The sequence below is a fragment of the Podarcis melisellensis genome (genome assembly GCF_964234715.1).
Source record: "Podarcis melisellensis genome assembly, chromosome: 3".
NCBI lineage: Eukaryota > Metazoa > Chordata > Lepidosauria > Squamata > Lacertidae > Podarcis > Podarcis melisellensis.
In genome coordinates, this window is record NC_138530.1 from 61,332,047 (window position 1) to 61,359,022 (window position 26,976).

Here is a 26,976-nt window from a genome sequence, read left to right on the forward strand (position 1 = left end):
TGCATTCCATAGGCTTTCATGTGCTTCATGTTCTTAGTTCTCCAAAGTTTAAACAATTGCATGATGTGTTAGATGTTAGACATAAAAAGCTTAAACAAAGTGATTCATAGGCTTCTTTAGGTGTGCAGGATATAGTTATTTTTGCATAATATTTTGATTTCCAGGATTTCAGTGTTCTAGCTCCTGCCCAAGAACAATGACAGCTGACTTGCTTGTTAGTAAAGAAGCCAAGCTTCATTCTAGAAGACTGACAGTGCAAATTTAGCAACAGGAGAAGAGCAGGAATTAGTCCAAATGCCCTTAGGTGCCAACAATGCAGCAAAGGTCAAACCATTTAGGAGAGAAGCTTCAAGGTTCCCAAAACACAGTTAAGGGATGAGGCCAGTGGTCAGGATTCCAGGATCAGGAGCTGCAACATCAGACTGCACAGGAATGTGAAGTTGTTCAGACAACTGGTCCCAACTATCTGCCATGCTTTTAAACAGAGACAAGGGAAGTCTAGTTACTTGTGAGAATGCTTGGCCTGCTGAGAACTCCTGGCCTGAAGCCAGGTGCTCCTTATTTGGGGGGAGGGAGGGAGGGTGATCCTGCCTCTGGTTGCACCTCTGTTTCTTTGAAGACAACACCTGGCTTTCCTGCTCCTCTGATAGCTCACTCTGTGACATGGAGCTCCTCACCTCTCCTGGCAGAGAAGTGGCTTCCCTGGCATTGAATAGCTCCACCTCCTCATCCTAAGCCAAGGAAGGAGGGGACCTGGAAGCCTTTCAGAGGGAGCGTTTCAGTGGAGGGGCTCAGCTCAGAATCAGGGGCCTGAGCAGGAGGGCTCTGGTCTACAACGTCTTCCTCTCACTTGTTGTCCTTACAGGGAGGGCCACAACACACAGGTTCTCGAAAACACTCGTCTATGACAGCTTTCTACGCTTCTGATTGCTGCCATAGACTTCACATGGGAGTATGTGAAGTGCCATGGGAAAAGGTGGGCCCTTCCCTGCCCCTCGATTCCTGAAATTGGAGTAGTCTTGTGCTTCAAGATTTTGTGTTTGGTAACTTTTAGCACATGGTCAGGAACATGATTCTGTAGAAGGAATCAAATGTGTGGATTTGTAAAAATTCAACCCTGATACCTGAAATCAGAGACTCAGTCCTGATTACACTGGTGGTTTACCACCACCACCACCAAAGAAAATCCTAGTAGATTGTGTGGTCTACTCACATGATCAGTACAACAATAGAATGACTAATACACCATGAACACAAAACTACTCCTGTGAGCAGGGGTGGGGTTGCTAAGCTGGCTGCTGGCATGTCATTAAAACAGGCTCCAAACCTTAGTTTTCCAGAAGAAACACAGAAAATCACTAAAAAAGCCAGCCAAATAGCACATGTGAGTGGATACTGGCTGAAAACTGCAGATCTCTCAGTGAAGAAGGAAAAAAAATGTTATTGCACTTTAGGCAAACATCCATGGTTGACATTTCCTATAAACCTTCCACTTTAAAAGCTTTTCATTTATGCTGGATTATTCAACCAAAGAGATAAGCTTGAGTTTTATTTTTCTATGCTGTTGGGATGGTTCATTTATTTAGCCTTCAAGCTTTCTGCCTGCCTGTTTGTTCTCCATTATCATTTAGACCTATTTCCTTTTGATAAACGTTGCCTGGGCAATTTCCTGTGCCATTTTACCTTAAAGTATTTACTAGCAGAATTGCTATTTCGGGTTGCTTTTGAATTTCTATCACAGGATGGTAGGGTATGGAATTCCATACAGTGAAATAAGCTGGTTGAGGCAGTCTGAACTTTCTTTCAGGTATTCCCAGCCTTTGCATGAAGAAATAGCTTTGCATAAGCACCTCAAACATAAGAACATTGTCCAGTATCTTGGCTCGTTTAGTGAAAATGGATTCATTAAGATATTCATGGAACAAGTACCAGGAGGTAAACAGCTTTTGGTTAATGAATATAAATATATATTCTGTTCTGATGCAGAGATTGTTGTGCTCACAAGACTCCGCTCACATTTTCACTGAGCTGGAGAAAGCAGGACCCTTCATATTAGCTCAGGCATTGAAGTGTTTACTGATGACACCCATCTAATAGGCATGTATACAGCATTAAGTTCCTTAGATCATAGACCTAACCTAAGAGTAAGCCCTTGAGAACTCTGTGGTGCTTACTTCTGAGAAGACAGCACTAGGATGTATACAAATCTTGGGGCCCAATTCAGCTAATGAGTCCTGTCAGTGGCAGCCCTGCACAATGACTTCCACTTGCCCAATAGAGCTTCCTGTCCTCTTCTCCTTCCCACACTACCTGAAATTGGCTCAAGTGGAGGGGGGTGTCAGGAGAGCCCCCAGAGCAGCAGGAATGGGAAAGGGGAATTGTTCTGTCTGGCAAGCCAAAATGTTTAGCAGTCACCTTAGTGCAATGTGAAATTCCTTTCTATGTGCCTAGGATGTTGACATTTTATACTTTAGTTATCTAGAACTAGGCTGGCTGGATTAACAGAACTTTACCAATTCCATTATGTTGGGATTTGCTTTCCTGCCGACTTGCATATCTCCGATGACCTAAAAATAGCACAGGCCTTTGAACTGGAATAAGCAATTCATTCTCTTTTTCTATTACATAATAAAAAGGGATATTGTTTATTTTAATTGACAACCCTATCCAGATGCTTAGGCAGCGACTGGATCAGCCCCTCCCAGGCCACTGGGCCCTTCCCCAGGATCAGGTCCATACTCTTGTCCAAATCCTGCTCCCCTTTCCATCCAGCCTGGCCAGAACATCTCCACAGGGCTAATGACAATGGCGATCTTCCTGATTTGAAAATTGCCTTCATTGCCTTTTTTTCTATATTACAGGCAGCCTTTCTGCTCTTCTGAGATCGAAATGGGGACCATTAAAGGATAACGAACAGACCATTGGTTTTTATACCAAACAGATTCTTGAAGGATTGAAATACCTCCATGATAATCAAATAGTGCATCGAGACATAAAGGTAGATTTCTTTACGAAAAGCATTAGATTTATGTAATGGACATGAAGTTATCCTTAAGTGCCCTCTGAAGCAAAATGCAATGGAATGGAGAGGAACTTGATTCAGTTCTCAGAGTCTTAAGCTGATGAATCATAGAAGCTTAGAGTTGGAAGGGACCCAAGGGTCATCTAGTCCAACCCCTTGCAATGATGGAATCTCAGCTAAAGCATCCACAACAGATGGCCATCCAACCTCTATTTAAAAACCTCCAAGGAAGGAGAGGCCACCACCTCTTGTGGGAGTCTCTTCCACTGCTGAACAGCTCTTACTGTCAGAATGTTTTTCTTAATGTTTAGTTAGAATCCTTTTTCTTGCAACTTGAAGCCATTGGTTCGAGTCCTCCCCCGCAGAACAAGAGAAAACAAGCATGCTCTCTCCTCCATGTGACAGCCCTTAAGATATTTGAAGATAGTTATCATATCTCCTCTCAGTCTCCTCTTTTCCAGGCTAAACATACCCAGCTCCTTCAAGCACTCCTCATAGGGCTTAGTTTCCAGACCCTTATGGTCCCCAGAATTGGACACAGTATTCCAAGTGTGTTCTGACCAAGGCAGAATAGAGTGGTACTATTACATCCCTTGATCTGGACACTGTAATTCTGTTGATGCAGCATAAATAGCATTAGCTGTTTTTGCTTTTTTTGCTGCTGCATCACACTGTTGACTCATGTTAAGCTTGTGGTCTACCAAGACCACTAGATCCTTTTCACATGTACTGCTAGTAAGCCAGGTATCCCTCATCCTATATTTGTGCATCTCTTTCTTTCTGCCTAAGTGTAGAACCTTACATTTGTCCCTATTGAAATTCATTTTGTTAGCATGCACCCAGTTCTCCAATTTGTCAAGGTCATTTTGAATTCTGTCTTCTGCAACATTAGCTACCCTTCCCAGTCTGGTGTCATCTGCAAATATGATCCCCTAAATTCCTTCATCTTAGTCATTTATTAAGACGTTGAACAACAACGGGCCCAGGACAGAAGCCTGCGGCACTCCACTTGTCACTTTTTTTCCAGAATGACGAGGAACCATTAATGAGTACTCTTTGGGTTTGATCAGTCAACCAGCTACAAATCCACCTAACAGTTACCTCATTCAACCCACATTTTACCAGCTTCCTCATGAGAATATCATGGGCATGGGGGACTTTTATCAAAAGCCTTACTGAAATCAAGATACACCATGTCCACAGCATTTCCTTGATCCACCAAGTTTGTAATTCCATCAAAAAAAGAAATCATATTGGTCTCACATGACTTTTTTTTTTGAGAAGCCCATGCTGGGTCTTAGTAATCACAGCATCCTTTCCTAAATGCTCACAGACCGACTATTGAATTATCTGTTCTAGGACCTTCCCTGGTATCGATGTCAAGCTCACTGGTCGGTAGTTACCTGGTTATTCTTTTCACCCCTTTTTGAAGATGGGGACAACATTTTCCCGCCTCCAGTCTGTAGGGACCTCACCTGTTCTCCAAAAATTCTCTAAGATAATAGACAAAGGCTCTGAAATTACATCCACAAGCTCCTTTAGTATTCATTTAAAGTATAAGTCATTTCAAGTAGCTAGGTTACTACCTCTTTTCCTATCTTGAGCTGTAGCGCCCTCCTTACTATTCTGTTATCACCAGGTTGGGCATTGCTTTCCTTTTGGGTGAAGACCGAGGCAAAGTAGGTGTTGAGTAGTTCTGCCTTTTCTCTGTCACCCAATAGCATTTCTCCATGTTCCCACGCTTGTTATAATAATAATAATAATTTATTATTTGTACCCCGCCCATCTGGCTGGGTTTCCCCAGCCACTCTGGGCGGCTTCCAACAAAGATGAAAGATACACTAAAATGTCACATATTGTTCCCCATGCTTGTTCTTCCTCTTACTTTGGACATAGCCAAAGAAACATTTATTATTGTTGTTATTGTTATTGTTATTGTTAACCTCTCTTGCAAGCCTGGGCTCATTCTGAGTTTTAGCCAGCATGACTTTTCCCCTACAACTGTTGGCTACTTGTGTATTCTCCTCCTCTGTGATTTTCCCTTTCTTCCCTTTCTTATATATGCCCTTCTTAACTCTCAGCTCACCTGTAAGCTCCTTATGCAGCCACACCAGTTTCCTTAGATGCTGCTAATGATCCATTTGGATTGATTACTATGTAGGATAGACCTTTTGGAATTCTTTGCCATAGTTCAAATCTCCTTTTCAGCTATGAGTTCACGTTGTGGCTGTGCATATGGCACTGTCCATTTTACTCATGTTCTTCAAAAATGTTGCCTGCATAAAATCAGATGGAGTTCTTTTTCCTAGCACAGTGTATACACCCTATGTTAAAAGACAGATCACTGCTGTTGCAACAGCGCCAGCTATCAACTGCCAGGCAGCATTGCATAAGCAGTTATGTGACACAGGGAAACCCCCCTATTCGACATATATATAAGATGCAACTGTGCATGGACCTATTCGTTTTGCAGCAAACACACAACCATAGCAGATTAAGGTACTTCTACTCAATTCTAGATTTCATTTCTGTCTTGTTTTGTGTAGAGAGCCTTTAAAAATAAGGCATTATGATATTTAAAAATGCTAAGCAAAAAAAAATTGATTGGGAGATTTTATATAAACTCAGTGCTTTTTTTCTGGGGGGACGCAGGGGTACACATACCCCTAAACATTTTGTGAATCTAAGTTTGGCCTCATTGAGCAGCAGTATTTCAATATGAGAAGTAAAATGAGAGTACCCCTATTCGTGTGTTTTTAAAAAAAGAAAAAAGCACTGTATAAGCTAATTTATAAAAACAAATTAAAAAGCCCCTAAAAACTAATTTCATAAAAAACTAATTTCTGTAGAAAGAATGAAAGGGTCCAAATGTTACTTTACGTAATAAACCTAGAGAAATCTAGAACTCCAAAATCTCGTAATAAATATCAAAATAACCAATTGTTCATAATACGTTTGAAAGAATTTGAATTCTCTTGTTTTTATTACATGCATTCCATAATGTAGCTAGGTAATTTTTCCATTCAGGAATGAAGTTTCATTGAACTAGAAATGAAGTGACTAATAGCAGATTCCACTTAATTCCTCTTTTATTACAAGCCATTTCATCATTAATTTTAGCTGCAAACTCTTTTTCAAGATCAGCCATAGGATAAAAAAAAATAACAATCCCAAATATTCTCCCCTCCAGGGTGATAATGTACTTATCAACACATACAGTGGAGTGCTAAAGATTTCAGATTTTGGGACATCAAAGAGGCTTGCTGGCATAAATCCATGCACTGAAACATTCACAGGTATGTTTCTAAAATATATTGCAGAGTCGCCTGATTTAAGAGTAAAAGAATATCCTGGAGCATAAATTAGACATGGCGCCTACTCCCAGGAAGATAGGTACAGGATTACAGCTTTAATTCTGTACATTTTTGAAATCCCTGATACGGGTTGAGATCCTAAGCACACTGACTTGCAAAGTTGCACTGAAGTCATTGGGAAATGTTTTCAGGAGTGTGGCTTTATTCATTGACCAAGTTGTGGTCATCAGATAAGTATTAATAATCTGCCTGCGCAACACACATAGCAGTTTCCTTCACTGTTATCAGCAACATTCCTGGTCCCTGAATCAAGAGAAACCCAGACTGCTGCAGTTTCCTGACCTTCCATATTATAAGGAAATGTTCTGATATAGCTAGAGGCAATACGTCTGCTTAGATGAGCGAGGTATTGTATGCACTCTGTTCTGTTCCTCAGTCTAGCAGCCAAGACAGCATGCATCCATAGATACTTTGGTATCAGCATTGATCAGTTGTTTGAGACAGTATGTTTCTTTGTAGACTTTGTTCCCTGCCTCATCTCCCCTTTCTTGCTAAACAGCTAATGAATGATACTCAGATTATCTGACTGAGCTTCACACATGCAGATTTGAATCATGTTCAGAATGTATTTTGATTACCATTCCCTTCGTTTTTAATTTCAATTGATATTGGTGGTGATGGTGATATTAAATTCAGTATTATAGTCTTGCTTTTATGCAAACAGAACTTTCATAAAAGCAGTGTGGCTTAAGGTAAGCTACTGCTGCATCCCACTTTAGGCCTGCCTTGCAGAGAAAGTCTAGATATATTTATAAATAAATTAAATCTCTTAGTCTCTCCCCACAATTCCATTTACAGTGGTACCTTGGGTTACATATGCTTCAGGTTACATATGCTTTAGGTTACAGACTCCGGTAACCGAGAAATATTACCTCAGGTTAAGAACTTTGCTTCAGGATGAGAACATAAATCGCGCGGCAGCGGTGCGGCAGCAGCGGGAGGCCCCATTAGCTAAAGTGGTGCTTCAGGTTAAGAACAGTCATCCAGAACGAATTAAGTACTTAACCTGAGGTACACTTATTTTTACCTGTGTTGTAAGAATTGCTGAGATAATGGGCTGCTTTAAAGTGTGATTTATTGGACTGAGAACAAGCACTGAGCCCATGATTCTCCTTTCCTTCTTTCACTTGTGCACCATAATCAAACACTTCTGAGGTTTGTTCTGGATTGTAAATGGAAATTAAACCACAGTTACCCAGTTCGGGTGTAACTGGGGAAACTCTGATGTAATGAACCACATTAGAAGCACCCAAACTTCGCACATGAAGGGAAGGGTGAGAACAGAACATGGACACAAAGCCTATTACATTGGGCCAACACAGTTAAAATGCTTTGCACGCTCGATAAAGTGCAAAACACCATGAAAGCCTGGGAATTTAATATTTGACTGTGTGCTTTTCTTCCAGTTTTCGCTTTTGATTAAAGAAATTCCTGCCTAAGTGAATTTTTGCTTGCCTGCTTGTATTTAACAGGTACTCTTCAGTATATGGCGCCAGAGATCATTGATAAAGGACCAAGAGGTTATGGAAAGGCTGCAGATATCTGGTCCCTAGGCTGCACAATTATTGAAATGGCCACAGGGAAACCTCCGTTTTACGAACTTGGAGAGCCGCAGGCAGCAATGTTTAAGGTTAGATCCTATAGATGTTTTAGGTTTTTGTAAAAGAGACGCTGATCTGGAGAAGAGCCATAAGATGAAACACTCATCTGTGTGTGTCTGTGAGGAATAATATGTTTTGCAGTAGTGATTCAGTTAAAAAGGAAAATACGCTAAAGAGAGAATATTTAATGAGTTGTTCAAATTCCAATGAATGCCTTCCTGGGAATGAAAACCAGTTTCAAATGGAAATGCTAATGGCTTTATGTAATGTTTTATTTTAAGAAGACTCCTCTCTGTGGTAGAAGATCTTGATTGTCTTTCCTTTTCTGTATTTGTCAGGTTGGAATGTTCAAAATACACCCTGAGATTCCTGAATCCATGTCAGCAGAGGCAAAAGCCTTCCTATTGTGCTGCTTTGAACCAGATCCAGACAAGAGAGCCTGCGCTAACGAGCTTCTTGTAGATGAGTTTTTAAAGGTTACAAGCAAAAAAAGGAAGTCTCAGTCAAAGTTAACAGGTAAAGACCTATTTATGCCTAGCTCAAAGAGCTTAGCAATTCTGTTTAATTTAGCCAACACTGACAGCTTCTTTGAGAAGCTCAACACAGAATCACTAGCATACTTAAAATGTGACTTTAATCAACCAGTTTGCATCAAATAAGTGTTTTTTAAACGTTTATGATACTATTTGTTAATATTTAACTTCCCTTTGAAAGCATTGAGACTTACTTAAGAGAGTAATAATAGGCTTGTTAAATTGTTTTTTCAGTGAAAATGAGTCATGAATAACTTTAGCTAGATTGAGGCCTTTATGTGTGTCTTGAAATAATCCTTAAAACACAAAACCCCCTCTGTTTTAAATTCTCTGAACACCCCCCCCCGGTAATATGGTCAAATTACCTGTTGCTAGTTCTACTTCATAAGTGAATTCTGGATGGTTTCAATTATTTTTCCTTTTTAATTTTTTTCCTCACAGCACTCTCAGTTGGATCAAATGGTAAGTTTAATATTTAGACCTTTCTTTTCATACACTTAATGAAATCTTTGAACTTTGGTGTTTTATTTAGTCATTAGCTACTACATTTACCATTTCAAATGAGAAAATAATATCCGAATATGACATCTTCTCATACAGTGGGACTTCCTCTTTTCACCTTCCACAGCCTCTTGTGCAACTTCAAAACCTGCTTCAAAGGGAAATAACGGAGACATAATTGGTACAATCAATCCTGTCCTATTGATGCAGATCCCATACTTGTACATGTGGGAGGGGGTTTTCATAGGGTATAATGAACACTCTCTCTCCCCACCAAAGCCACATTTCCTCGTGGTCCAGTTCAGTGTATCTGGACATTACCTTGGATGTGAGCATCACATCAACTCCCATAGGCCCCACAGGTTACATATGCTTTGCATGCTAGATGAGGTGGATCATTGCTAATGTTTATTATAATTCACTGTGTCCAGCAGGCTTGATTACACTAATTTCTGGGTTTCTTCACTTCCATGAGCAGAATATCTTCGAAGCATATCTTTGCCTGTTCCTGTTGTTGTAGAAGATACTAGTAGCAGCAGCGAATATGGCTCTGTTTCACCTGACACAGAATTAAAGCTTGACCCATTCTCTTTTAAAATGAGAGCCAAATCTTGTGGAGAAAAGGATGCAAAAGGGCTAAGGTCCCTTTTTCTAAGGTAAACCTTCCATATTGCTTCGTGGAAAGAAAGTGACTTTTGCAAATAAATTTGGTGGTTTTAATAGCAGTTTCTAATTTATATATTCGCAGCATCCCAGATGAGAATTTTGAGGACCACAGTGCACCTCCTTCACCTGAAGAGAAGGATTCTGGAATCTTCATGCTCAAAAAGGATAGTGAACGGCGAGCCACCCTTCATAGAATCCTAACAGAGGACCAAGATAAGGTGGTGAGAAACTTGATGGAAGCCTTAGCACAGGTAAACAAATGCCCTTAGCATAGCTAATAGTAAAATAAGTGCTTGTAATCAGAGGACTAGCACATCCCAAAGTGGAAGTTTTTGCAAGGTTTCATTGATATTACTCTGGTGTATTTGTTTATGATTGATAATTTAGAACACCTTTATCAGATGACTGAGTGTTTAGGGGCTCATTTAGTGGGGATACATAATTAAATGCAAGTATCTGCAAGACTTAAGACTGCAATTCTGTATACACTTAAGCAGGAGTAACTGGCATGGAACTATAAAGTTCAGTGCACTGTATAACAAGTTATTTAAGACATCCTAGAATTGTGCATAGCAAGCACCCAAATGCTGCAAATTAGGCATGCACTTTGAAAGCAGAGGCTTTTTAATAGAATAATATTTATCAGAAATAATTGGCTTTAAGAAGTAGTAAAAAGTAGAAGCAGAGAAGCGTAAAATACTATATGGTGTGCACAAGTCAAACTTGAATTCTCTTAAGGTTCTGGGTCTCTAGTAAACAGTAATCCACATTATTGGGGGCTTTTGTCTTTAAAATTGAAAGCAGAAACAGATTACTAGATGGCTGAATTATGTAAAATTTATAGGGAATAAAAACATGTCAATCAAGATATGTATAGTGACAAATGCTCTATTTAACTCTCAGAGACTATAGTTTGACTTGGAAACAGAAATGCAAAAATATTTGTGTGGTTCTGTATAAATACACACACACTGTTATTAGAGTACTTTAATCTGGGAATTAAATTTAAAAGTGAGGAAAATGTCAGAAAAATGCTTTCCTCTCCCGGGCCAAATTGTAACACAGTTGAACTTGCTAAAGCACACCATTAGGATGGCCCTACAAGGAATTGACTCCAGTTAACCCTGGTAGTTTGGCAACTTTGCTTTGAGGAATTTACTCAACAGCCTTTGGTTTGTATGGTGCTAGAAAATTTCATTGTGTTACAGGAGAATGGCCATGACTATCCAACAAGAGCATCACATGGCAGATGTTGCAATTAGTAGATAAATGAAGTGTTGTTCTGTGACTCACCTTGGGTGAAGTAATGTAACTTAAGTGCCAAATCTGAGTTGACCATGGCATATACCTAAACTGTGCTCAGCACTAGGGCTGAGCAATCTGATCTATTTCACAACCAATGAGTCAAATTTTATCAAACCCAGGCCACAAGTTGCAGCAAATATGGGAAATGCTGTGCCTCAAAGTGGCTTACTCTTGCAGCATCATTATGTACAGGAAGTTCCACACTAAATAAGCCCAGACCATTATGAGATGAGAGTAATTAAATCTCTCATTAGTCAGGAGTAACTGTGCCCCTGAAGGACCAGGTGCGCAGCCTGGGAGTCATTTTGGACTCACAGTTGTCCATGGAGGCACAGGTCAATTCTGTGTCCAGGGCAGCTGTTTACCAGCTCCATCAGGTACGCAGGCTGAGACCCTATCTGCCTGCAGACTGTCTCACCAGAGTGGTGTATGCTTTGGTTATCTCTTGCTTGGACTACTGCAATGCGCTCTATGTGGGGCTACCTTTGAAGGTGATCCGGAAACTACAACTAATCCAGAATGCAGCAGCTAGACTGGTGACTGGGAGTGGCCACCAAGACCACATAACATCAGTCTTGAAAGACTTACGTTGGCTCCCAGTACGTTTCCGAGCACAATTCAAAGTGTTGGTGCTGACCTTTAAAGCTCTAAATGGCCTCGGTCCTGTATTCCTGAAGGAGCATCTCCACCCCCATCGTTCAGCCCGGACACTCAGGTCCAGCCCTGAGGGCCTTCTGCTGGTTCCCTCGCTACAAGAACCCAAGTTACAGAGAACTAGGCAGAGGGCCTTCTCGGTAGTGGCACCTGCCCTGTGGAACGCCATCCCACCAGATGTCAAAGAGAAAAACGACTACCAGACTTTTAGAAGACATCTGAAGGCAGCCCTGTTTAGGGAAGCTTTTAGTGTTTAACAGACTACTGTATTTTAATATTTTGTTGGAAGCCGCAATAATAATAATAATAATAATTTGCTGCTTTCAAACTTTATTTATTAATCCTGTGTGTAAGGTAAAAGTAAAGGACCCCTGGACGGTTAGGTCCAGTCAAAGGCGACTATGGGGTTGTGGCACTCATCTCGCTTTCAGGCCGAGGGAGCCGGTGTTTGTCCAAAGACAGCTTTCTGGGTCATGTAGCCAGCATGACTAAACCGCTTCTGGTGCAACGCAACACCGTGACAGAAACCAGAGCGCATGGAAACACCATTTACCTTCCTTCCACCTATTTATCTACTTGCACTTTGACGTGCTTTCGAACTGCTAGGTTGGCAGGAGCTGGGACAGAGCAACAGGAGCTCACTCCGTTGCAGGGATTCGAACTGCCAACCTTTTGCTTGGCAAGCCCAAGAGGCTCTGTGGTTTAGACCACAGCGCCACCCATGTCCACAATCTTGTGTGTGCCCCTAAGCAAATTAGTGGTTAAAATGAATTGAGGAGTTTTCTCCAGATAACCAGTGATGCAGTTCATACAAAAATATTCAAAAGGCATGTGATCCTTTTCACTGTGCTTTCCTCACACATTCACGGGAAATGTATTCAAAAATATTCTGTGAGAGTCTTAGCTGAGAAGCTCAGGGTATAAATTCCAAAGTGTGAATGAGATGTGTTGGTAGGGAAAAGGTAATAAACCAAATGTCTCCATACACTGAATGCTGTTTCACATCTTGTCATGTACCAAGTCCTTTTGCACCTGTAGATGCCACCAACGACATAGGAAATAGAAGTGAAAAAAGATTTTCTATTGCAGTTTTGGAAATGCTCATATAGTAAATGTTTACTGCTTCAATGAATAGTAATGACCTACACTGTAGTTTGGAAAATGAGTACACCACTAGTAGCCTGGTCTTTTTCTCTCATTCCTGCCTCTGTGCCTTGTGTCACGCTTCTCTTTATGTTTAGAACAGCCTTCTAAAAGTCATAGGAACATAAGAAGAGCCTCTGCTGGGTCAGGCAAAGGCCTGTCTAAGCCAGCTTTTCACAGTGAGCAAGCAGGTGCCTATGAAAAGCCCATAAGCAGGATGAGAGCAATAGTTATCTTCTTCTGTTGTTTCCTGCTTTTCAGATGCATGCTGCCTCTGATCCTGGAGGGTAGAATATAGTGAACATGACGAGTAGCCATTTTTAGCCATATCACACGTGAATTTGTCTAATTCTTTTTTAAGGCCAATCTTAGTTCATGGCCATCACCACATCTTGAGGTAGCAGATTCCATAGTTCACCTATGTGCTTTGCCCCCTGACCCCCAATCTGTCCTGGATGTCCCACTGTATACCTTCATTAGGTGCCTGGGAGTGCTAATAAGTGAGAAAAGCATCTCTCTATCCACTTTCTTAACACTAAGCATAATTTTATGAACATACATTGTGTATGCCATCAAATGCCAACAGTGTCCTTCAGCTCTCTATATTGGACAAACAGGCCAAACCTTACGCCAAAGAATAAATGGACATAAATCTGACATCAGGAATCACAAGACAGAGAAACCAGTAGGAGAACACTTCAATCTCCCAGGACATTCTATACAAGATCTCAAAGTAGCTGTTCTACTACAAAGGAATTTCAGAAATAGACTGGAAAGAGAAGCTGCTGAATTGCAACTTATTACCAAACTTAAAACCATGGAGAGACCTGGTCTGAACAAAGACATTGGATTCTTATCTCATTATACATGACAAAGCCATTTTTCACCTTCTCACCCCTTGCTTTTTCCTGTAAGACCTATTGCAGTCATTAAGAGTCATCAACAGGCTCATCACAGCTATCTGTCAATCACCCATTCCCACCACCCTTCTGAGTAATACCCCTCCCCACCTTCTCACTATATAGAAGGGTCTGGTGACTTCTGTTTCAGTGTATCTGAAGAAGTGTGCATGCACACAAAAGCTCATACCAAGAACTAACTTAGTCTTTAAGGTGCTACTGGAAGGAATTTTTTTTGTTTTGTTTATGAACATCAACCATGTCTTTCTAACTCACCTTTTTTTCTGAAGTAACCCCCTTTCCCAACATTATACCCTTTCCTCATAGAGAAACTGCTCCAACCTGGATCATTTGGCTTTCCCCTTTCTGCAACTTTTCCAGCTCTACAATATCCTTTTTAAAGATGTGTCAACGTATTCCAAATGTGATCACCTCACAGATCACTATAAAAACATTATGATATTGGCAACTTTGTTTTTATCCCTTTCCTAATAATCCCTTGCATGCAATTTGCTAGTACATGCACTGGGGTGATTGTTGTCATTGAATGGCCTCAAGGTCCCTTTTCTGGTCAGTCACCACCAGTTCAAACCCCATTAGCATATTTGTGAAATTTGAATTGTTGGTGCCCAATATGCATCACTTCACACTTGAAGACTTGGACACCTAACTACTCATCCATAACTCCAGATCATTTATAAGCAAGTCAGGAATCACAGGTCCCAACACAGATCCTTGGGAAACCCATTTCTTCCATTGTGGAAACCTTCCGTTTATTCCTACTTTCTTCTTCCTGTTTTTTAACCAGTAATCTGTCCATACTTTCTTCAGATACCTTGGATCAGAAACTTTTATCAGAATTTTTTTGAAAGTCCAAATACACTTACGTCTATTTCTGGAGACCTGCAGTTTCTGTTATATACATCCCCTAGCTAAAAGAGCACAGTATTTGCAAAAAGACTGAATTGTTGAAGCCTTATGGAAATCTATAGATGAAAGTAGTCCCTATATTCACTGAATATTTTCACTATTGCCTCATGATTACACAAAGGTAATTAGCTATTTTTTGTTTGTTCTAATAGGGACCTGAAGAGCCTAAGCTGAAATGGGAACACATCACAACTTTAGTCGCCAGTCTCAGAGAATTTATACGGACAACTGATCGCAAAATTATTGCAAATACACTTTCAAAGATAAAACTAGAGCTAGACTTTGACAGTCATGGCATCAGCCAGGTTCAGCTGGTGCTCTTTGGTTTCCAAGATGCAGTAAGTATACCTTTCTCTCTTTTTTGCTAGTTTTGCTAAACTGATTTTTCATATACTGATGAATGTCTTAAATCTGCAATACAATTGAGTGAAAGTTAATCATGAGCCAATTTGGTAAAGTAGTCACAGTGCTCAGATAGGGCTGGGAAGGCATAGTTTAAATCCCTACTGAGACATGAAGCTCACTGGGTGACCATGAGCAAGTCTGTTTTTCATTCTAACCAACCTCACAGCATTGTTGTGAAGATAACATAGGGGTGGAGGAAACACAAAGTGTGTCACCTAGAATTCATTGGAGACAAAATGGAATCGAAATACATAAATAAGCAAGTTTCTTGGACTAGAGTTTAGAATGAGAAACACTATGTCCAGGCTAATACATTATGAATAATGTGAGAAATATCCTCCTTCTTTAGTTACATATCACATTTATTTCACGCATTTAACTCCAAGGAGCTTGATATCATGGATCCGGGTGGGTGGGTGCGTGCAAAGAGGCTGGTTGAGCCAGGGCAGAGAAGAGATGTGGCCAATAAATATATGACCCAAGTTCAGTTCGATGGTACTGGGTGCAGAGCCTAGGGGGCGCTGCAGCTATGAGGTAGAATGGAAGGCGAGAGGCAGGAGGGCATCAAATTCTGGCATTGCACAGTAAAGGTAAAGGGACCCCTGACCGTTAAGTCCAGTCGCGGACGACTCTGAGGTTGCAGCGCTCATCTCGCTTTACTGGCTGAGGGAGCCGGTGTACAGCTTCCGGGTCATGTGGCCAGCATGACAAAGCTGCTTCTGGCGAAGCAGAGCAGCGAACGGAAATGCCGTTTACTTTCCCGCTGGACTTTATCTGCTTGTACTTTGACGTGCTTTTGAACTGCTAGGTTGGCAGGAGCAGGGACCGAGCAACAGGAGCTCACCCCGTCATGGGGATTCGAACCGCTGACCTTCTGATCGGTAAGCCCTAGGCTCTGTGGTTTAACCCACAGTGCCACCCATGTCCCACATCGGACAGAGCACCACTGAAATTTGAGACCCCAAGTTCTGCCACTGATCCAGCGGACTGAGAAGGCCTCTGCTTGGGGGAGCCGGAGGAAGAGACTCCTGAAAAGGGTTCAAATAGGCGGGGGTGTTCCCTTCCCTATTACACCTTTCCATCAGTCGCCACAGCCCTGACGCACAGGCTTCTCCATCTCTGGAGCAGTTGAACATTGGTTCTGCCTCATCCAGCTCTGCCTTTGTAGTTGTCAGAAACCATGTTCAGTGTTGCCTTTCCACCTGCCCCATCCACCTGTGATGAGGGAGTGACCCACCTAGGTCACAGAGACACCAGTGTAGACATGAGCAGGTAGAAGGAAAGAAGGTGAATGTTGTTGGCGTATCGGTGTCTTCGCTTGTGTAGCTGCTGTCCCTTTGAGCTGCATTTTGCCTATGCATTGCACTGATCTCAGCATTAAAGATTTTGGTAGAAACTGCAACCTATGTTCAAGTTCTTCACTGAGTGGGAGCCAGGACACTCAAGGTGGTTTAACAACTCTCTGAAATAAGTTAGATTGAGAGTCATTGACTGCCCAAATTCACTTGGTGTGCTTCATGGCTGAATGGGGATTTAAACTCTGGTCTCCAAGGTACTAGTTCTGAACATTTATTAAATTTTTTCCTAAAGATGTCTTCAGACAACATACATTCTGAGGGGTTTCTTAAAGTGCATTTTCCATGCCCTCTAGCACGCTTCATAAGACCCAGCCCTTTTCCTAATCTTTGAGGTGGAGGGGCGGGCATCTATCTTCCCTCTTTCCAGCCCCAAGATTAGGGGGGAAGGCAAGGGCTTGTTTTGTTGACATGCTACCAAGGCTGATGGTTGTTTAGGACACAAGATCTATTTCTGATGCTATTTTTATGTGTAATGGTGGTGAAACATGAAAATATCAAAATTGCCTTCCTTTCCGACAATGAATAATAACTTTTCTTTGTTATGCATACCTACACTTTAATATTAGACAGGAAACTTAATAGTGTTTCTAATTCCAGTGTCTCTTTCCAGGTGAATAAAGTTTTAAGAACTCACAATATCAAACCACATTGGATGTTTGCGCTAGATAGCATAATTCGCAAAGCTGTGCAGACTGCTATTACGATCCTGGTTCCAGGTGAGACACTTGCCGCTCACTGAAATAGTTCTCAAAGGCTATCCTCCTAAGTGCACTTAACATGGAGGAAAATTCTGCTGAAATCACCAAACGTTACATGTTATTGTTTGCGGTTGCATACCCTTGTTATGTTCCCCTAATAAAATTGTAATCTTTGAAGCAGTTATTGGCTACCCATGAGGGAGGGGGAGTGTACAAACACAGGACTCAAGCATAGATTGAAAGATCAGAAATATATCAACTATGTGTCTCTAAAATATACCCACTAAAATGTATCTATGAAGGAGACTATAGTTTCAGTCCTTAGGACTTAAAGCTGCAAGTGTTCTAAGACCTACAGCTAAAAGAATTAACACTTGATCATTAAGGCACTCCTCTTTTTACACTTTTTACACTCTTTTTATTTCTTTAAGGTTTAGCAATGCATTAGATTTAATCTGAGACTCTGTCTTTCCCAGAATGCTCAGTACATGCTGTGATCAGTGAACACACAGTTAATTGGACCATATTATATTAGCTCCCTTTGGGGCACATATCATTAAGGCAAAATGATCAAAAACTGTTTAACTTCTACTTCCTATGCTCCTTCTAAAATCAAGAGGGTGATTTATCACTTTTGAAGTGCTTATCATTTTCTAAGTGCTATACAGAGTTTGAAAGGTAAGTCGATCCAGGCCCTGCAGCCTCACAATCTATCAACAACATGCAAAAGGAAAAGAAGAATGGGGAAGGAAGAAGAAAGCACATACATTCAGGCACTGTTCCTTGAAGTTACTGAATAATAATAACAATAATAATAATAATAAATGGTAGGAAGTGTGCAGTTTGGTCTAGATAGATTTATAAAATGTTTTGAAAAAATCAACTCTGGTCAGAGGCATGAAAAATAGTAAGCCCTGAAGCATTTGCTGTATGAAAAGTGCTCCGGCTTAGTGACCAGGAAAGAGCTTTAGAGATTATTTTTGAAAAATCCCATAAGCCTTCCATTCTGCATGCAGCTGCAATGAGTATTTACAAGACATGAGAATGAATTGCCTGATAGATGTAGTGCAAATCCTAGTCAGCACTTGTTGATTTAGTAGCTGCCGCTGGTCAGACCTCAAGGCCTGTGTGTAGTGCAGAGGTTGCTGTACATCTCTTATAACAATCAGCCCATGTGCCAGTCCTACATCCTATAAAGGACATGGCTGATAGAATTCGTAATAATTTCTTTTGGTTGCAACTGCATCCCACTTACATAACCAAATCAAAGCAGCTTACAGTATAAACACAATAAAATGCCAACGTTGCATCAAAAGCATATCCATAAAATGAAATGGAATGTAAAGCAAGAGCAGTATAGAACCACGCAAGGCAGGACAAAAGTGCTGGCTAGGCAGGCCGATCAGTGGAGTCTACTAATACAGTTTTATTAGGTACAGTGCTTGGAGAGCTTTGCAGCCAAGTGGTTTATAAATCTTTGTAAATAAAACTTATTAAATACATAATTACTACAAAGAAAGCAAGAGTGAAACAAGCCTGGTAGGAAAGAAGTAAACAAGAAAAAGAACAAGATCAGCCTGTGGGGTGAGGACCCTGCAGCACATGCTTCGTAGGCAGAAGATCTTAATGTTCAATCCTTGGTATCTCCAGCTGGGACTGAGAAAGACCTGTGCCTGAAACATTGGACAGCTGCTGCCAGCTGGTGTAGGCAGCACTGAACTAGATGGATCAGTGATCTGAATCAGTATGAATGAGCTGTCTAGGTTCGATCCTCAGCACCCCCCAATTAAACAGGATCATAGCTGGCCTTGATGAATGACACTTCTGCCAATTGCAATAGGTTGACTAGATAAACAAATATAGTCTGTTTCAATATAAGTACACTTCCTCAGCTTCTACTGGAAGCCAAAGTACTCTGCTATGCTATGTCAGCATAATTTTTGTGGCAAGCTGCTGTCTCGTCAGCTGAACACAGCTTTTAGCTTTATATAGGTGTGATCTTATCCCTTCTTGGTGGCGCTACTAGCAAGCTTTGTTGGTGACAAGTCTGTGCCAGTTTTTCCTGGGGATCAGCACCTAATTTAGCAGCTTGGCTTCTTATTTGTTCCTGATGTGCCAGATCTGCAAGGTTATTATCCCTGGGGTCCTTTCTTATTTCACAAACTGCATCTTGGTTTCAGCCTGGAGAATGGGTGCAGCCCGTACTGTTCCAAGTCCTCCAAGTTTTCTGCCCATCATACAGGAGGCTGCAGAGCCCATCATACTTGTCTGTGATTTCATTGCTAAAATTAACACTAAGCCTTCTCTCTAACAGAATTGAGGACACACTTCAGTTTAGCATCTGAGAGTGATACAGCCGATCAGGAGGACATTGAAGGTGAGGAGGAACATGAAGAGCAACCTCCAAATCCAACCATTCATCGGCCTTGCCTTGTACTGGAAGATGCTGTAGCTACCTCAGGAGTGAGCACTCTAAGTTCTACTGTATCCCATGAATCCCAGGCTGCCCAGCGATCCCTCAATGTTCAACTTGGAAGGCTAAAATTGGAAACTAACAGGTAAGTCCTAGGTAGTTGAAGACCTGGAGCTGATTCCTTATCACACTTAACAGAGTTGCACCAACATTTTAAAGTACATTGTTGCACAATCCATTAGGCATTTTTCATTTTATTTATTTTTTGCACAAGTCTTAATCTGCTGTGCCAGATCAGTTTAATTCTTTGAGACTAGTAAAACACCGACACTCCCATCTAGTGGAGTGAGCACAGAGCTGTCAGGGCTGTGTGCATGCAGAGAGAAAAAATTGAAGTTCTAGCAGTTCGAAGGCACGTCAAAGTGCAAGTAGATAAATAGGTACCCTCCAGCGGGAAGGTAAACAGCGTTTCCATGCGCTGCTGTGGTTTGCCAGAAGCGGCTTAGTCATGCTGGCCATGTGATCCGGAAGCTGTCTGCAGACAAACACCGGCTCCCTCGGCCAGTAAAGCGAGATGAGTGCCGCAACCTGAGTTGTCCGCAACTGGACTTAACTGTCAGAGGTCCCTTTACCTTTACCTTTTGCCTATCAGCTGTTTGGTAGGAAGGAGGAGCAAGGGGGACAAATCTAGGCCCTACTCCATTAATGATTTCTCCCCAACAGACAATTGATAGGATTTTAGCTTTTCTTAAATAATAAAAATAAAAATCTGACTGTTGAATAAAAGTCTATACACAATTCTTCTAGTTCTGGCTAGAATAGGTTCACAAAAAGCTGCTTCCATGTGAATCGTACATCTAGCTAGATTGATATAGCAGTCTAAAGCCTGCTTTTAAAACGTCCTTGGGCTTTTAAAGCTCCTTTGTTACATGGGCTTCCAAGATCTTCTGTTATATTCCTGCCATTCGCAACTTATGATTAAATAACAATTCATTTTCATAATAGTATGAACCACCACCAGGTCTTCTTAATAATTCATTCACCGGGAACAAATCCAAGCTATTGAACACCTGGCTTAGCACAGCTACCTAGAGCGCATTGTTTTCATTGTTACTGACCTCCATTCAAAATATACTATAGAAAACTCAGTCTTTGGAACTAAATAATTATCAAAACAAATATCAAATAATGTTAGACAGAGAATATAAAAAAACTATGTTGTTAGCTTCCAGGTCCAAAACTATTTTAAGTATTGATTTCAAAGCTGATTTTGCTCCAAAAACATTCATAGAAGCAAGTAGGCATAAATCCTAAGATTTCTGCTTATTGTGATTGTTCTGTAGGAGTTAGCATGGATTCCCCAATCTACGTGAATATCTACTAAATTCACTATGATCCTAATACACCTTCCACATCGCATATAATGTTCAGTGGCGGAAGTGTGCACATGCGTATGCTCGCACATATATATCCCCACTTTTTCGCTATATAGGTGCACTGCTAAAGGTGGACTCTTGTTCACTATCTCTTGCTCCTGTTCAGTGTTGTATTCTGGGACATTCAGTGTGGTAGGGAAATGGAACAGTGCTTCTTTTATCAGTTCCCTGGGATCTCATTGTGGTGGGGAGAGTAAATGTAGGGAGTTAGCTCCTGCAGCCAGACACACACACGCCTTCCTGAGAGAGGCAAAGGAAGTGGGGTGGGAAATTTATAGAGAAGGCCAATGATCCTCCACTCATCATTACACTGGAAGCAGACACAGTCCTGCCCCACCTTTTCATCGCAGTACAGGCTTTTGTGAAAGACTCATAATGAAGAACAATAGAGGGATATTTGTGTAGGGGAGGGTCATTTGCTTCTCTTTATGTCACATATTATTTAATCCAAGCTCCAATTTAAGAGCCAAAGGTGCATTCCCTGTTTGCATTATACACTGGCAAGCAGGTGGGGAAATACTCTTTTTGTCTGTGTTGTCCAGCAGTTGGTTGGCAGTGGGGTGGGGACAAGGAAGCAAGATGAGAAAGGTGTTGTTGACTGGATGGTCTCTTGTTCATTTCACCTCCTCTCCCTACTTGCTACATATATGCACTCCTTTGTCACGCATAATAATTTGCAACTGAATAAAATTATCACCTCCTAATTTCTTCCTTTCCTTTCCTAGCATTTGTTTCATGTAATGTTTTACCTTGATTCTAAAGGACTTGCTCTGGGATCCTTCAGTCTTGGTGGCCTGTTTCACAGAACAGCATATAGAACCTTTTCTGGTGCAGTTGTCAGCCTTCAGAACTGGTTCTCTTTGGAGAATTGTCTCAGCCCATCATTACAATTTAAATGTTTTAATTAGGCAGACAGTTGAATTTGCTCTTTAGTGATCATTACTAATGCATTGCCAGAGTGTTCAGAGAGAATTTTATTGATTCTGAATGAGATTTTATTAGATTTTTTTTTCATTCCTCCTCAGATTTTATTTGCAATAGGCAGGGTAGAAATTAAACAATAAATGCATTTCACTTAAATGAATGGAAGTCGCATAGGTTTTGGAACTTCAGAAATAGGCCTAAGAAGCAGTGGCGTAGCGTGGGTTGTCAGCACCCGGGGCAAGGCAAGTAATTTGCGCCCCCTAACCCGTGGATTTGTGCCCCCTAACCCTAACCCCCAGATGCTGCGCCCGGTGCGGCCGGCCCCCCCCTGCACCCCACACGCTACGCCACTGCTAAGAGGTGGCTCTTGCATTTGCAAAGTATACACAATCTGCTTTTCATGAACTGTAGAAGCTTGCTTTATATGGTAGTCTTGTTTGTCATGGAAGTTGTGTGAAGATATGGAAGTAGCTTTGGGGAATTACTCATGCAGTTCTGCATTTTTTTTTGCTTCATGTTGTTACCTTGGCAAACATACAGTGAAATGTAACTCTTTCCTTTCATCTCTCTGACTTCCTTAACAGACTACTGGAAGAGCTAGTGCAGAAGGAGAGAGAATTTCAAGCCCTGTTGCATCACGCTATAGAAGAAAAGGAACAGGAGATCAAACAGCTGAAGCTTAGGACTCAACCAATAGGTGCTCCACTAGAATCTTCAAAGGCAATTGCTCCTCAAAGCACTTTCCAAAAGAAGACTGAGCAGTCAAAGCCTTCACATGCACCCTGACCCATCTTTTTCATTTTGGTTGTTTTGCCTCCTTTGTTTAAGACGCTTTATCACATTTTCTAGGCATTTAGTTCTTTGAAACAGGCATATGATATACCCACAGCATGCATATTATTTCTGATACCGTATAGCATCAGTAAAGCAAGTGTTTTACAAATTTTACTTAAAACAAAGATTTAAACATTACTAGCTAACAGCAAGATTCTATCTTAATTTTATTTCTAGGTTGCTGGGTTTTTTTAAAAAAGAAATCTGTAACATTCCTAGTTTTATTATTTATGTGTAAACACTGTCATTGTGAAGCTTTACCAGAGTAAGCAGGAGCCACAAAATGGAATGATACAACTCACTTTTGTTAAGTACAGAGCAAAGCAAATGCCCATGAGGTTTCTCTGCAACAATTCAAATTAATTCTCACAAGGCTTGACCTTGTTGTAATTCAGCATGGCAGTTCTTATGAAATAATTCTGACAACAGATCAGATAAGATTTGGGTGCCTTTTGCCACTCAGTAATCACTTATCTATGATTCACAAAGCTTTGCCCTAAGTTATTTATACCTGCAAACTAAGATTTCTTTGAATCTTATGTTCTAGCACACATTGTTTTGAATCACTCTTCTGAAATAACTATTTTGTGGACGAGTTAGATCCATTTTTGTTATCACTTTTTAAAAAAACAGTTCACATAAATTTGAACCATACATGATGTTTTTTAGCTAGCTGCACTTTATGTACGCAAGGATCGTGAACAAATATTTTTCTTCTAAATGGGTTCTCCCAAATCAAGTCACTTAAAATGACAAATGGCATAATTATATGGGTAGTGGGTACAGTCCTTCTCTGCCATTTCTTCATATTGGCTGCAGATCATAATTAGCACAAGCTCATTTCTGAAGTTCACAGTCTTTATCTAGCACTTCGCCCCATTGGCAACTATAGGGCACATGATGTAAAATTCCGCATGAAGGTTGGAGGAAGTTTATGGGTCCATGTAAATGTAAAAATGCACTAACTTACCAGTCTCAAAAATTTGTTTCAGCTATTCCTGGCACGTCTCTGTCTCACCATAGCACAACTGATGGAGGGGTTGAAGATCCAGATCTTACTAATTGGCTGAGAGTTCATGGTGCTGATGAAGAAACCATAAACAGGGTAGGAAAGATATTTTATTAGGTATGTTCTGTTTGTGATTTTGCTAGACCCAGAGGTTTAGTTTGCAAACTTTTAAATGTTGCTTTATCTATCTGTTTGATGAGGGGGGAAATCAAATAAAGGGAAGAAAATGCGATGTGTATAAAAAACATAATTTTTTTTACTATATTTGTTCATCCTTCCTGGATTTGAATTAATATCGTGTGTTGAAATACAGTATGTCTGATCACTGGATCACTAGTTCAGTCATGAGCTACCTTTACTATTTATTACTTAGTCCAATGTCACTGTACTATAGCTGAGCTGTAGGCTTTCTACATATGTCACATATGTGCTCTGCCACTGAGCTATGGGCATTCAGGGGATAAGTGTGAAGAATCTCTGTAAACTACCATTAAGCCAAACATTCCCCCCCCCAAGTCACTTTTTTTGGTGAGTGAACAAATCAGGAGCTGCTGGTGTCATAAGGAGTCACCTTCTTGACATTGGTGTCACTTGCTGCTCATCTGGGTGGGCCAGGATGCTAGTGAGGTCAGGATTGCATGGATGCATTGGTAGAAATGCTGATTGGCTTTTCCAGTGCACGCATTCAGCCCTGACCTTGACAACGACTCCTGGATAAAACCTTCTGTGACTTTATTGCAATCTACAAAGCAGCTAAACAAGCAATCTTCTACTTGCAACTTTGCTTAGTCCCATGACTTCTGTTAAAAAATAAATTCTAAATGGTTTATAGACTCCGGTTGTTGGGCTGTTGTTGTTTTAAATGCTTATAGCTGATATTCTTAATGTCTAGAGTAGAGTTAGGGAAACCTGTGGTCCTCCTAGTGCTGCTGATAGACTCCAGCACCCATCATTATTGACCTCTGACCATGCTGACTGGGAGTTGGAGTCCAACAGTATCCAAAGGGCCACCGGTTGCACAGCCCTGAACTTTAGTGTAAAAATGCTAATGCACTAATGACTAGCACACTGCTTAATTTTAAGCAGTTTATCTGGTTCTTTATGCACTGCCTCTGACCAAAGCTCAGTTGTCTTTATTATAGTCTTTACAGTGTAAGTTCCAGAGTTCTGTAGAAAGAATCCAGAACACCATGGTTCTCTTACTTGGCTCTTATGGGTACATAAAGAACTAAAGTATTAAACAAAAATATTACATTACTCTTACACATTCATCTTACACTTTTCTTCATAAGTTACATGTGCTCTGTGCATCTTTCAGACAAATAGACTTTGATTTAAACAGGGATATTGTATAACCCTGAGAATAAAGCAAGAGTGATAACCAGTGGCACAATCAGCATAACTTTCATCATAGATTTCTTGTTTTAGTTTTTGGCCGAAGACTACACACTAATGGATGTTCTCTGCTATGTTACTCGAGATGATCTAAAATGCCTTAGACTCAGGTAACCAAGTGTTTTTTGTTTTTTTAAAAAACAACTTGTAGTACTCATTTTATCAAAGGGCTTATTGTTATTTCAATGAATCAATTACTTTTATTTACAAGCTTCTTAGACTGACATAATATTTCACATATACATATTGAATCCTTATTTATAATGCATTTATACAAATTGTGTTGCTTTTTAATGTATTTTTTAATGATAGCTAAAACTAAGCTAGTACATTTTATCAATTATGTAGCTAGTGCGCTGCATTTAATTATAAGATATACATCAAAATCTCCATTAGGATGTCATTATTGCACAGTGATTGATAGGAACTAAAATTAATGTGCATTGTTTCTGCTTAAGAAGCGCACAAGGTGTCTGAATGAAGACATTTGCCAGTGAAAATGCTGTTTGTTGTGAGTAAAACAAAACAAAACAGAACAGAACAAAAAAAAAAGCCTGCTGTGACTTTCTTTTGCAGAGGTGGGATTTTATGTACACTGTGGAAGGCCATCACTGACTTCCGAGAGAAGCACACCTGACCCCGACTGAAGGGATTCCTCCATCTCTGAAGAAAACTGGAGCTTTCCAGCAGCCCAGAACAGGAGTTCCGTATATAAAAAAAAGATAAAAATGCTGTTGCACTTTAATCCAGTATTTGTTTACCGTTGCTAAGGACACTGCAGCTTTCTGGCTGCGTCTACTCCTAATGTTCCTGAGAGACCTGTCTACAACATTAAATTTTATTTTAGTTTTAAATATTTTTTTACACAGAATCTTCTCTTTTTCTAAAATGATGGAACAGCGGCTATAATTAACAAAACCCATATTACAAAGACCCATTGTACGATTTCATGTGATTCCACATCAATGAAGCAAATGTGAAAATTAGCTTTCTGCGTTAATATGTGTAACCAGAGCCTGTGATGGGGGCAGGGTGTTTTCTGGGACTCAGTCTCTTTTTCTCAGCCTGCAGAAGAGAATGATGGGAGACCTATCAGTTCAATCTCAGGGTGGCTTTGCAGCTTGCCTGGGGTGGGGTGGGTGGCTCAGTAGAAGGGGTAGGTTTTGGGCAGGGGAAACACAAGGGCCCATGGGTATTGTCTTTCCAAGGACTGAAGACATTGTTCTGAGGCTCTTGCATGTTTTCATAATTTGGGGTGGAATTCGTAACTGAAATGATTGTGTAAAGCTTATTTGGTAGCTTTTTCCTTCTAGTATGCTGAATATTATACTTGGTACTTACAGTCCTTTATAAATGTTTATATTGTTTTTATTTTAGTAACTTAAATCCTGGTCTACAGTGCAATTTGTTTTTAGTGTTGTTTATGTACTACTGAACTGTACCAGTTACATATGCCTGAAAATACATATAGTACTGTTAGCTTGTTCTAAAGCTATCCATTGTGATATACATTTTAGGAATAAAAAATGATGCACAATTCTGATAGATTTCTTGACTTACTGGGTTTAAAGTTGTAGTTGAAAGATCTGAACTATGACAAACAGGAGGAAATGGAGAATAATTAAAGGGTCCTGCTAGTGAAAGTACAGTGGTACCTCAGGTTACATACGCTTCAGGTTACATACGCTTCAGGTTACAGACTCTGCTAACCCAGAAATAGTGCTTCAGGTTAAGAACTTTGCTTCAGTATAAGAACAGAAATTGTGCTCCGGCGGCGCGGCGGCAGCAGGAGGCCCCATTATCTAAAGTGGTGCTTCAGGTTAAGAACAGTTTCAGGTTAAGTACAGACCTCCAGAACGAATTAAGTACTTGACCC

The 26,976-nt window shown here is 40.6% G+C and overlaps 1 protein-coding gene across 4 annotated transcripts in view; it reads left to right on the top strand.

The window, feature by feature from the left end:
* The window catches only part of MAP3K5 (mitogen-activated protein kinase kinase kinase 5), a 91,846-nt gene extending 65,203 nt beyond the window's left edge, over positions 1-26,643 (top strand). Inside the window, exons 16-30 of one of the 4 annotated variants that reach the window (XR_014167252.1) lie at positions 1,808-1,935; positions 2,862-2,998; positions 6,213-6,318; positions 7,869-8,026; positions 8,336-8,513; positions 8,972-8,992; positions 9,507-9,687; positions 9,780-9,948; positions 14,781-14,966; positions 17,002-17,107; positions 19,404-19,647; positions 22,447-22,559; positions 23,689-23,801; positions 25,120-25,210; positions 25,677-26,643. Coding sequence is in view for 2 of the 4 variants with exons in the window: in XM_081907052.1 (XP_081763178.1) it covers positions 1,808-1,935; positions 2,862-2,998; positions 6,213-6,318; positions 7,869-8,026; positions 8,336-8,513; positions 8,972-8,992; positions 9,507-9,687; positions 9,780-9,948; positions 14,781-14,966; positions 17,002-17,107; positions 19,404-19,647; positions 22,447-22,559; positions 23,689-23,801; positions 25,134-25,210; positions 25,677-25,737 (1,978 nt within the window). In the remaining 2 variants the exon portion in view is untranslated. Of the gene's footprint in view, positions 1-1,807; positions 1,936-2,861; positions 2,999-6,212; positions 6,319-7,868; positions 8,027-8,335; positions 8,514-8,971; positions 8,993-9,506; positions 9,688-9,779; positions 9,949-14,780; positions 14,967-17,001; positions 17,108-19,403; positions 19,648-22,446; positions 22,560-23,688; positions 23,823-25,119; positions 25,211-25,676 lie in introns of all 4 variants that reach the window. The other 3 variants (XR_014167253.1, XM_081907052.1, XM_081907053.1) reach the window with 3 other exon arrangements.
* The last annotated feature ends 333 nt before the right edge of the window (positions 26,644-26,976 follow it).